The sequence below is a fragment of the Haemaphysalis longicornis genome, unplaced genomic scaffold, assembly GCF_048455015.1.
Source record: "Haemaphysalis longicornis isolate Haplotype H1 unplaced genomic scaffold, Haemaphysalis longicornis Haplotype H1 scaffold_12, whole genome shotgun sequence".
NCBI lineage: Eukaryota > Metazoa > Arthropoda > Arachnida > Ixodida > Ixodidae > Haemaphysalis > Haemaphysalis longicornis.
In genome coordinates this window covers 63,180,035-63,192,838 of record NW_027526225.1, presented here as the reverse complement: position 1 = coordinate 63,192,838, position 12,804 = coordinate 63,180,035, and the positions used below count along the sequence as shown (strand labels likewise).

The window sequence follows — 12,804 nt, the reverse complement described above, 5'->3', positions numbered from 1 at the left end:
TCAAGTGATGACATCAAACGCGGAACTAGGGGCCCCTCTGCAATCGCCCAGTTATGCCGTATTTTCGCGCCTATAACCCGCACCTGCATATAATCGTCACCCCCACTTTCAGCCCGCCGGAAAAGAAAAAAAAAATCCTCGCGTAATGCCCGCACATTGAATGCAGGAAAGGCTGCAGCAAAGGTACTGTTCAAGCAACACATCAGATAGTAGAATACACTGACTGCAAGGCGAAAGACAATTCACGCAGTGTCACTGGTCTCGCTAGAGCTATGCAAGGCTTAGTGTTACTGCGTAGGAGCTTCATAGCACAACGCGCATTGCCATGAAGGTGCACTGAAGGCAAAACCTCGCGTGTTATCCGCACCCCTAGTTTGCCGCTGAAATGTTCGCATTTTTGGTGCGGGTTATACGCGCGAAAATGCTGTGTTTTTTGGCGATGGCTTTGGTCGGCGGCCATCAATCACCCAAACAAGATTCTGTGACGCCATAGAGGCTGTAAACTTCAGACAAGTAATCGTGATACTAAGGAAAAATCAAAGCCGTTCCACTCAATGTGAAAGCTGTCGGAAGTGCAGAGCAGTGATTCGCCATAATAGGCTGTAGCGCCGTTATCCGCTCGCTGCTACCACGCAATGGAATTCAAATTTCCCGCCTTCGCAGTGCTCGCTCGCCCCCTGCCTGAAGCTACGCCAGCGCGAGTTCTGTTCTTTTTGTGCTTGCTTTTCCTCCCGCCTGTGCCGGCGTTGCACTGCCACTTTTTTTCGCTTACTATCGTAAAAACCAACCCAACGAGCGTTCCGAACTAAATGAACGCGGGCGCTGCCGGTTAACTGCGTATATTTTGCCTTAAATGTATCTGCAGTTTTCTTTGCTCTAAACAACCGGGAAATGTATGACAAGCGCCAGCGGTTCACGAGTTTCGAACGGTTCTGAATATATATATAAACCGCTTGGTTTTCGAAGCCTCCGTGGGACGTTGCTACGACGGGACTACGCTACGACGGTACGCCGAGCTTCGACGACAAGGCGAGCCTCTAAAAATCCCGGGCCATCTTCACTAACGTGAAACCTAGAGAGGGGCGAAGCCTGCAGTGTGTACGTGTACTGGCGCTTTGGCGTTTTTTCCAACGGAGATGAAACGGTTGGGGGGTAGAGGTATACAGCTTTGCTGTAAAAGTGTCGTGTATTTGAAGAGCGAGTAAACGAGTGTACCGGTGTTTGTTTAGTGCGCGTTACGAAGCGTTCCAGCGCGAGGCGTAAACGAGTGTCCAGGTGTTTTAGTACCGTGACTACATGAGACGACGCTTACGACGACGACAGCAGACGCCAACAGCCCGAACCACTAAGCGGCTTCGCCCCAAAAAGAGGATGACGATAAACTTGGAGGACCCGTCTGTCATATTATCACGAAGCCAAAAACTACGCAGTTGTCTTCAAGGAAAACAAGTTTATTGGAGCGAACTTGTGCTCCCCTAACAACTCAAAGAATACGTACATGCGGCGAAGCAGTAGTCAGAAAAGTGACGTGCGCAAGCGAGCGTCGGTGATTCGAATGCCGCGTCGTCTGCTCTGCAGGCTTTTATCTTTCGGCGCGAGTGTTTCTGGAACCGTCGATTTACATCCAGAACATTGTAGGTCAAAGAAGATTATTCTGGGCTAGCGACGTCAGGGCGAAACAGTCTGCTTATCTGAATGCGATAGCCCGTGCGGCATAAAAAATAAAGAATGGAAGACGCGCTTCGCTTGGGACACAGATAACAGACCCGGGCGTGGCCGGGCAGTAAAAACAAACAAACCCATACAGGGTTCGCGGCATTATGTAGTACCTGTCCGTCGAGCGCGTCGAGGAATGTCCGCAGCGTCATGAGCAGCACGCCCAGCCTCTGCATGGCCAGGCTCTCGCCGGTGACCGCCTTGGCGGCGGCGAAGGCGCTCACCACGCCGGCCACGCTGATCATGTTAGGCGTGATGAAGTAGAACACCTCCGTAAACCGAGTCATCTGCGACGGCAAAACAGCGGTGTATACCGACACGTCAAGGCAGTGCCTCAGTGGCAGCTGAGAGTGATGAAAAATACAGCTTCTACAGTGACAAGCTTTATGAAACAGAGAGATTGGGAGAGAGGAAGAGACCGATAATTTATTTTTAGACAGGAGGACTCCAGGTCAAGTGGGGGAAGGGGGCGTGACTGGGGCACGGGACGCAGCCAGGGGGTGCACGTGGGCTGTCTCATCTCAGTGTCAACACCCCCGGAAATTTTCCTAGGCTTTATAAAGCAGAAAAAATGACTCGGGTTTGGTTTGGTCGCAGCATCTTTTTCTCGTTATGTTTTACCGACGGCTTATAACAAACCCGAAAAATATTTCAGGTTACGCGAATATATCCTGGGACATCGTCAAGGTCCATTGGTGATATAGAAGGGAGAAGACTGGTAAGCCCCTAGGGAAAGCGGACCCACAAGTCTCACATGTACTCCACGTGTACTCCGGTTTAGTGGTACTCCGCATGGCCTAAACAAGGGCGTGGTCGTTCAGCAGAGGTGACACTTGAGTTAAGGTCCGTGCGAGTGGGGTTACCCGGCAGTTCGTTTGGCTTCACTGCACAGGACAAAAGACCGTTACCCAAACAGGCGCAGGCATTCTACTTGCTCAGTTAATAAAGGGCTCCGAGATGCACAAGATACAATTCAGTGCAAATTTAAATAAAAAGTGACCGGAAGTTGATTGCTCGACTGTTTATGATGCCCGACATTCCGATCTAAATTCACGATAGAAAAATGAAGAAAGAGGTACAGAGAAAAAAAGAGATGCGAGTGAGATAGTAAAAGTAAATTTGATTTTGGACTTCTGAAAGTAAATAGCCCAGGGTGTTTCAAAATCTGCGCACATCATCCACCAAAACTCACATGCCCACGTGTTCTTATTGAGAAGGAACCTACCCCGAGCCCAATCGAACCAAGTAAATCAGTGGAGGGCCAGCTCATCCGCTGCTGTTAAAACGTTTTATCCGGGATAGAAATACCATCTGCACGTGCGGACACAGCAGCTGCCAGAAGACTTCATACGTGAACCAGAAATTCCCGTCGATCTAGCAGCTCCTATAAACCTTTTCATCCGTTAATCTTTCATAAGATCAGGACATGTCTTGGGCTGTGTTGCGCATGCGCAGTTACATATTCCTGTCGACTGCGCCAATTTTAGGGCCGCTAGCACAGCCCATTGATGAAACGGCAGCTTCCGGGACGAAGAAGTGGAAAAGGTCTATACGTTCGTTGCTTCTTTCAGTTTCTAGTGTACAGTCGTGAACAGTGTTAACAATAACAAAGAAGCGAATGCCAGCCTGCATCTTACAATAGCCTCCGGTGCATTTTCTGTGGTTGGTGATCGGCGCTCACCGGCGGCTGTTCCAACGCACGCGCACAGCCATGCTGAGAAGCCGGAGCACATATCGTAAGCTGTCGCTCTGTGCAAGGGTCGGCACCTCTTTCTTTGTTGCTGTTAACACTTTTGCCGACTGTATTCGCGCTCGCCACAGCGGCTGCAGGCCCACCTTATCGAATAGGTTGGCGAGGGGCCCGTGGATGTAGTTGTTGACCTGGTCGAGCATCATCATCTTGACGGAGATGCCCGTGAAGGGCGAGAAGAGACTGGAGGGGGCGGGCGCCGGCGTGGGCCCGACCAGGTTGAGGCTCTGGATGCGGTGGTACAGCGCCACGTCCATCCACAGGAAGTAGATGAGCGTCGCGAAGGACACCATCAGCGTGACGCGGTGCTCGAACAGCGACGTCTTGTTGCCCACCCCACCGCCGCCTCCGCCGCCGCCGCCCGCCCCGCGACCCCTGCCGCCGTTGAGCAGCGTGCCCGCCGCCGCCGCCATGGCTGCCCCTACTGCGGCCGCCAGCTCGAGAGGAGAGGCGCGGCTCCTCTCTGGCCCTGCGGGGAAAGACGCGCGTGTCACACGGCACATACACAACCTGACGCCGACCGCGGACTTTTCAATCAATTGGCGTTCGTATAGGGCCAGCGCCTCAAAGTTCAAGGCCATCCCCGTCCGTTGTTCCCAAACTGAAGCGGAAGCAGAAGGACGGAGACCTGCCGAAGAGCAGCCTCTTCCTCTCCTTTCCTCACCCCCGTCGTTCGGAGCGACTCCCCAGCCAAGCACTAAAGGAGGGCCCTCCCTCACCTCTCCCTCTTCCCCAGATCCACCACCTGCTTCCACGTTTTCTCCTTGACCCCTCATGCCTTGCCCCTCTTCCACCCAACCTCGTGCTCCACACCCCTGAACCTCCTTATCCTATTTCCCTCACCATCGCTTATTCTTATCCCTCCTCCATGATTGGCAATCTCCTCTCTCCCTCATCTTTTAACTCTCTCATCTCTCCCCTCCCCCACACCCTCTGCCTTCGCTAATTTCACTCACCATTGCACCCATTCCACCCGTCCACATCCACTTCACTATTCCCCTCCCTGATCCCACCCCTTCCACTGCCCTCCCCTCACCTTTTCTACCCCTATCTCTCCCCTCCCTTCCCTCCTCCATCACACTCCTCTAACCTCCTCTCCATCCCCAATTCTTCTTTCCCTCCCATCTTCTGCCCATTCCCCTCACATTCCTGCATCCGTTACTTCATTCCCTTCCCAGTCATCTCCTCCTATTTATTCTGCACAGGTTTTTGCATCTTCACCCCTCTCTACTCTCTAGTTCCCTCATTCTCCATATCTCTCCTTCCCTTTTCCACTTCTCATCCCTACACTGCTCTTTTCCTCGCGATCACCTACTCACCAGTACTTAGTGAGTCAGAAACCTAGCTAATAACGATCCTGGCTGAAACAGACAGACAGACAGACAGACAGACAGACAGACAGACAGACAGACAGACAGACAGACAGACAGACAGACAGACAGACAGACAGACAGACAGACAGACAGACAGACAGACAGACAGACGAAAATTTTCAAGCTTAGGTAGCCCAAAAAAGACCAGTGTCTTTAAACATGCGAGCGTCTTATTGCTTTCACCATGCTGGAGAAAGCATCTCCGAGTCTCAGTGTCAAAGAAACAAAAAAATACATTTGTAGGGTTCCTATAACAGGGTCATTTAACCGTAAGATTAGCAGCCACGGAGTGCGAAGTCCCATTCCCCAGCGAACGTCATGAAAATTTTACACACACGGCAACTTTTTGTGCTCTCTCCCGTCAACGTTTTATAAATTGTCTGTTTAGTTACAAAGACATATCTGCTTTTACCGCACCAGCCACAGGACAAGAGGAACCAAGTGATACCAAACACAAGCTTTACCCGCGTGCAACAAAATAGGTAGACCTGCGACCACTTTGTTGAGTTACCACATTGCTGCTGTATTCTTTCAAAAGAACGGACAAAATGGCGAATATGCTCATACGTAAACTGTAACGACTAAATCAATTAATGGCAACTGTCTACTTCTGGCTAGACCCTGAACAAGGATCGCTCCCTGTCGTAATGAATTGGAGCCCACCTGAGACTGTTCCGTTAAGTATCGAATTCCTCGTGACTCTTGCCACACAAAGTACGCTTACACACAAAATTCTGGACCTTGCCGGGGCCCGTGAGCGCATAATTATCGATATACCGTACATCATCTGTAAATGCGTTGGATTAACGCCAGTAACACTTACAAACGCCGTCATCTTCTTCCTCCCTACAAGCACCTGCCCACAAAGGGGGATTGGCAAGTAGTACCCGCCAACAGGAGAATGATTATGATGATGATTACGATAATGATGACGGCGATGGTGATGATGATTGTGCCCTTGGATTGTTTTGAACGTTACAACGTTGGGTAAGAGCTAGTTGGTCTTCCGTGGTAAGAATTTCAAGCGCCGAAATATTTATACGAAGGACGTAAAGGACAGAGACATGCGCATGTCTCTGTCCTTACCGTCCTTCGTATAAATATTTCAGTGCTTAAAATCTTGTCGTGTTTGCGTTGTACCAAAAAAAAAAGGATTTGCCCGGGCAGCGTTGACTGTGGGCAGTGCCTACCAGTGGATGATGGTGGTGATGATTATTATGATGATGACGACGACGATGATTATGATGATGATGAACACAGGATAATGTGCGGCATTATTCTGTGGACCAGATTACAAGGTTATGTTGAGGATTATTCTGTGTACCGGACCACGGTATAGTTGATCCTTATTCGACTAAAGCAACCTAGGAGATAACAATTAACACTTATTTACATAAATAATGCATAGACTTGACTTAGGTGAACAGGTTACAGCAAAAAATGCACTTGGGAAAACAAAAATCCCGTGCCATCTACACTAACGTAAAACCTAGTGAGGGGCGAAGCATGCAGTGAATAAGTGTATTCTTGGCGCCTTGGCGTTCTTGCGAACGGAGATGAAACCGTTGGATGGTACACGTATACACAGGTTTGCTGTAAAAGTCTCTTGTCTCTGAAGCGCGAAGCTCTTAGCGCGAGGCATTGGAAAGCGATTGTCCCGGTGTTTTTTTTAGTACGCGTTACGTTCTAGCGCGAGGAGTTAACGAGTTTTTCGGTGTTTTAGTACGGTGACTACATAAGACGAACGACGATTACGTCGACGACGGCAGGCGACGCCAACAGCTCCAGCCCCTAAGGGACTTGCCCTTATATAAAATGCATAACTGCCGGGACTCGAACCCAGGGCGTTATCGCCAAAATACAAGACCCTACCACTGTGCAACAAAAGCCGGCGACCGGAGCCCTTTTAGAATAAAGCTGAACATTATGGTCTGGCATAGAGAATGTGCAGTGCGTTGGCTGTGACCATAGGTGTTTATAGGTTTTATATAGGCTTAATTCATTTTGTCAGTGAAGAAAAGGGAGCATAAAACAAAAAATTGGCCGCGTATCTGCTCCTTTCGTTGCAAATGTCGTCAAAAGACGATAGTCGTTGTAGACGTCTGCCAAGGAAATGCCCCCCTTTGCTTTCCCGCTCACCTCTCATGCTGTTCCTGCACCGTCGCGCTCATTCCAAGGTAAACACACTAAAGGTTTGCGCGAGGCGATTTGAGTTTACTGCGTTCCACTGCTACAGGCCGGGTTCCTCGATGCCAGCGCTGCAGTACGGCGGAGACGCGCGTGAATGGAGGCGGCCGACTAGAAGGTTTATAGAGCCGCGTGGCCGTGCTCCACGTGCGTTCCAAGCAGAGCGTGGAACCTAGCTAGTGGAGAGAGAGAGAGAAACATTTTATTGAGCCGGTGAAGTGGGAGTGGTTCCTTATTCCAGGAAGCCATGCGATGAGCCGGCAGCCTTCGCTCTGGAGGCCAAACGTGTCTGGACGTCCAGATCGCTGCTGGTCACAAGGTTCTCCCACAGCTCAGGGGTGGGAAGGGGGGATGGAAGAGGGGGGAGGTTGGGGTTGTGCTTGCACAGTAATATGATGTGGGGAAGAGTACCGGGTTGTAAGCAGAACTTGCATGTGGCCGGGAATTGCGTGGGAAACATGCGATGGAGGCGGACTGGGTGAGGGAAGGTATTGCTCTGCAGTCGGCGAAGTAGGGATTCTTCTTCTTTTGAGAGTTTAGGATGCGGAGGAGGGAAGTGCTGTCGCTCGAACCGGTAATATTGAGTGATGTCCTGAAAAGTCAGTAGAGGGACGGACGGTTCGGTATCCTCAGTAGCCTGGAGGGACAGGGCGCAGGCTTGCTGGTGAGCAAAGTTATTGCCCGTCAGTGAGGAATGGCCAGGAGTCCAAACGAGGGTGACTTTCCGGCAGGGTTGATGCAAAGACAGTAGTTTTAAGGTTGAGTGGGCCACCCTTCCGGCTAGAAAGCTTCTGCAGGCTGCTTGAGAATCTGTGATGATTACGGGGTTCTTCGTATGAATGAGGGCTAATGCGATGGCGAACTCTTCGGCAACCGATATTGACGACGTCTCGATTGTTGCTGAAGCTACGAGGGCGGTCTTGGTGGTGACTACGGCTACTTGATTTTGTCCGTTGGGGTAGGTGCTAGCGTCCGTGTAAGAGACATCTGCACGCTTTCCATAGATGGTCTCGTGCACTTGACTTCGCGCTTTTCGGCGGCCGGGCTGTAGGTCCGGGTGCATATTTTTTGGCAAGGGGCGAACCCGGATAACACTTCTCCAGTTATGAGGGAGGGGCTGAGAGGCAGTGGATTGGCATGGGACGTGAAGTCTTTTCAGGAGGGCTAAGCCCGCAGGTGTTTGGGTGAGACGGAGACGTTGACTAGATAAATGGCCTTCAATAAGTTCTGACACCGTGTTGTGGAGGCCCAGTTGTAAAAGACGGGCCGTGGAGGTGTTCATAGGAAGATTTAGCGCTTGTTTGAATGCTTTTCGTATAAGCCGGTCAATGGTGTCCGTGTCACTTTTGGTGAGGATAAGGTACGGTGCGACATACGTGACACGTGAAATAAGGAGAGACTGGACCAGTCGGACCATGTCTTTTTCCTTCATGCCACGGTGGCGGTTAGAAACACGTCGAAGCATGTGGGAGACTTGGTTAAAAGCCTTGGAGAGCTTAGATAAAGTTTCATTGTTGCGTGTATTGGCCTGGATGGTGGAACCTTTCGTTGCTGTTGCCGCGTGATTTTTCATATGCCGCCAGGAGGCGGCGGTTTTCTGCAGTAGATGTAGAATATCATTTGCTATGGAAAAACCAAGCATCCGTGAATTTTTTAATAAAGGAACACTGTAAATATCCCTTGTGTACTAATTTCCTGTCTTATATTTGCGTAATGTCTTGTTCTTGTTCAACAAAGTTGACAAGTATGAACATATAAACCGGGCTTAGACGTTTCCGTTTGGCTGTGAGTATATAAGACCATTGCGCAATATGAATTTTACTTTGACCGGGTGGCTAGCTGAATCGAGTCACAGACAGACGGACAGACAGACAGACAGACATACAGACAGACCAAAATTTCTGGGTTTAAGTAGTGCAAGAAAGATAAAGTCTACTGCGATGAAATCCCTGTTTACCCAATAGTTGTGGCCTCCCTATCCGTTCAAGCGACCTGCCGAATAAGAATGAGCTTCATTAAAGTTATGAATCTCCATTTACGGAGCCAGTTTTGCGGCCCGAAGAGACAGAATAAATGGCCTAAAAACGGTTAATCCCATACAAGTAACTGAACTAGGGCAAGACATTTTACTCTTCGTATTTTATTACTGGGACATTGGCCGATAGTACCTGACCAGGCGGAGATGGGCTCACTTGGCGCACTTTCTCCCAGCGGGATAATGGCCTAAGCGCGTTGACTTTCCCTCGTCCCTTTTCAAAACGAGTCTGTATTGCGCCGCCTAAACGGGAAAATGTCCGTCCGTCCGTCACTAGATTTAACCACCCGGCCAAAAAAAAAAAAACAGATGAAAGAATGACTGAATTCGGGGTATACCAGGCAAGCCCGTCCCAAACTACTAAAACCGTTGCCATGGCGTGTACCTTATTCAGCGCAAGAGGAACCCCAGGAATATTTGAAGCAGAATTTAAGCGCATAAACGAGAGTATCGGCGTTCTTTTCGGTGAGAATGCACGTTAGATGAGTTTTTACGATAGCAAATGAGCGAAAAAAGCACGTTAAGAAACAGTGTCGAAGAGGGGCAAGATAAAAATTGGTCGCCATCCCGCCCTGCAAAAGTGGGTGTCCATCGAAGCTGTTGTAAACCACTACACATGCTGATGGGGGAGGGTATGAAATGTTCCTCGTTGTCTCGGCGGTCGTGTCGCTTGCACTCGACTTGTCTGGCGGCAAATGCTGGGCCGTGCCTAGCCCTCCGCATGCGCTCGGCGTCTTGGGCAAGAATTGCTCCATTTAGTGACGCTAGTCCTGCCTAGCCTTCAAACATAATCTGCAAATGTAATCTTTAGCAGGAACACAAGGTGATTCAGAATGCGATTCAGATGCTTGTTTTGTGTTTTTTTTTAATGAATACTGAGCCCTATGCTGTATGTCAGATTAGCCTGACGCATGCGCTCTGCGTCTTAGGCGAGAAATGCTGGGTCCTGCCTGGGTTTTTTGTTTACGACACGAAATTTTCCGACCAGCGAGAGGCTAACAGCTTCGCTGTAAAAGCAAACACTTGTGCGCATATAAGGCTCAAACCGGCAGTATGCGCTTGTCCTCGTGGAACGAGCCTGCGGAGCGCCCCTTCGCAGTGGAGGGAGCGTGACGTCATTGGCCGAGTGTTGGAGCGAGGGCTCGGCGGATTCGGAGAAGACGTGCGCCGTGTGCAAGAGGATGACATCGCGTGGCGCGTTCCTCGGGTCGGCGTTGGACCAAGGGATAAAACAATGACCACGTATCTGCTCACTTCGCGGCAAATATCGCTGAAAGACGATAGTCTTCTTCCGTCCCTGCCACGTGAATGCCTCTCGTCTTTCCCGCCCACTTCTCACGTTCTCTGCCCGCCTCTCCCTCCTCCCACGATTACGCAGCGGAGGTTCGCCCAAGTCAATTCAATTTTGCCGCGTTTCACTGCCCTCGTGCCCTCTAGTGGAACCATTTGTTAGTGTTGGACTTCTTGAAATGCCGCCCAGAGGGGGCACTGCGAGCGTTTGTTGTATTTTGGGCAAGGCGTATATTTTTTTTTAATTTGCTGACGCAAAACTCCAGCCACCCTGCGTATTTGATTAAAAGAACAATGCAAATGTCACTTATGTACTTGATGTCTTGTCTCAAATATGCGCAGTTCTTTTTCTTGCTCAACAACGTTGACAAAGAAGAAAACGTGGCGCAAACTAGGCGTGGACGAAGAAGAAAAGATGAGACATGCCGGCACCAAAATCTTCGTCTTCGTCTCATCTTGTCTTCTTAGTCCACGCCTAGTTTGCGCCACGTTTTCTTCTTCCTTTAATTTAAGTATGTACCAACTAGCTCAGCAACAAGTTTTGCTAAATGCTGACAAGTCATTGCCACCATATGTAGTTTGGAAATGTATTGCCTATGTAAGCGTCTCGTTCAAGTGTTCCTTTAAAGTTTTGACGTACGGACGGACAGACAGACAGACAGACAGACAGACAGACAGACAGACAGACAGACAGACAGAACAGAACAGAACGAACAGACAGACAGACAGACAGACGGACGGACGGACGGACAGACAAAAAAATTCGCGTTTAAGTAGCCCAAGCAAGACTGACGTCTCCAAAAACGAAACGTGCGCCCCACGGAGCGGCGCCTCACAAGTAGCATCTAAAGCAAATAAAGGGGCCTCACCAGGACACAGAGAAGCATCATGAGCAAATTAAGGTGCCTCAACAGAACTCCGAAAATCTATCCGTCCTTGCGCCCCTGTAACGGATCTTCAAAAAATTGACTGCTTTCTTTTTTTTTAGGTGGGGGGGGGGTCTTATTGTTGCATGTCATGCGCGAATGCGTGCAACAACGAAATAGTTTTTTGCTGTTGTTCCTAGTTTCTGGGTATCTGCAGGCCCCGAGGAATTCCTCCTCCGCCTTCAAAATGTTAGGATGTGCAGCTTTGAGGTACTTTAAACGTGCCAGCTATCATGAACCATTTCTATTTCACGTTATGTCGTGTATGTTGTACTTGTAACTGACAAATTATAAGTATGAACCAAGGAGGAAGGGAAGGGGGGCTTATGAGTAATGGCCCCTCACATGCGTGGTCACACTCCTCAATTCATAACAACCTTGCCGTCAAAATCTGTGTCGCACTACTCGTACTACCACAATGCAAAGCTATTTCCACAATGCTGTCGCTCATTTAAAACTAAGCTGAAATTACCCAATGGAACGGTTAATTTTTTGCAAAGTCGTCTGTGTCAAAAAATACCATGACGTGAGTTTTGCAGGTAATTATATCGGACGCGTCAGCGTGAACGTTTCGAAACTTTGTAAGTGCATCGAACAATATTTTCCACTGCAATCGACCCTCGATTAACGATATCGCACCGTCAGCGAGAATTTATTCGTTATATCCGACATGCGTCACAACAGCACGCACATCAATTCCTGTTATGCAGATCGGGAGCACTATTTTAAGACATGCCCTACACTGTAACGTAACGTATTTTCGCGCGTATAATCCACCCCCGCATATAACCCGCACCCCCATATGCCCACAGACAAAAACAACAAATAATCCCCATATCTCCCGCACAATTAACCGCGTAATGCAACCTTTCAGGCGAGTTATTGGAGAGGTTTTACCATGCACACTAGCTTGGATACTATTTTTAGCCATGCGGTCAGCACAGTTCCTTTGTTGTAACTGGTACCGTTTTGTTACAAGCAGCACAAGTGCCACTAAAATTCAGCACGAGCAACCAAATTTCGAATTTCGTTCGTTATATTTGGTAATTCAATGTTCGTTATAACTAAGCAACGAAGTCGACTGTACTCACTTGCGCGTGCGCTGGTGGGTAGTGAGGTGAGCTGTACCATCAGAGTGCTGTTTGAATTACTCTTCTATCCAAATGTAGTTCTCAGTTTTCAGCTCCGCCACGTGCTCAGTCTCTAGGATTGAAATTTCCAATCCTTACAAGTAGTCTACTCGTAGTACAATCGGTAAAGAAGGTCCTACGCACGGTAGGGGGCCACTGCACCCACTGTAGAAACCATTTCGGTATTTACACAGCACACACAGCGCATGCGATGTGTCTTCTAATGCATACTTCAATAGGTCAGACCATATAAGTAGCCTTTGTCTGAGCATGCGCTTTCCTTCGACACCCGCCTCTCCAACCTTCGGCAACGATCGCGCATCGAATCGTTGCCCAAAAAGAGCACGCGACGGCCGCAAACAAAGACGAACTCTGCGTGACTCACTTCATAAAACTT

General features: G+C 49.3%; 1 protein-coding gene across 4 annotated transcripts in view; it reads right to left on the bottom strand.

The window, feature by feature from the left end:
- Cpes (Ceramide phosphoethanolamine synthase) overlaps positions 1-12,804 on the bottom strand; it is a 99,638-nt gene that overhangs the window by 10,194 nt on the left and 76,640 nt on the right. For 3 of the 4 annotated variants that reach the window (XM_077693396.1, XM_077693394.1, XM_077693395.1), the window contains exons 2-3: positions 3,553-3,935; positions 1,830-2,003 (exon numbers count right to left, since the gene is read on the bottom strand). In XM_077693396.1, the coding sequence (XP_077549522.1) occupies positions 1,830-2,003; positions 3,553-3,879 (501 nt within the window). In that variant the 5' untranslated portion in view covers positions 3,880-3,935. Of the gene's footprint in view, positions 1-1,829; positions 2,004-3,552; positions 3,936-12,368; positions 12,521-12,804 lie in introns of those variants that run through there. The other variant, XM_077693393.1, reaches the window with a different exon arrangement.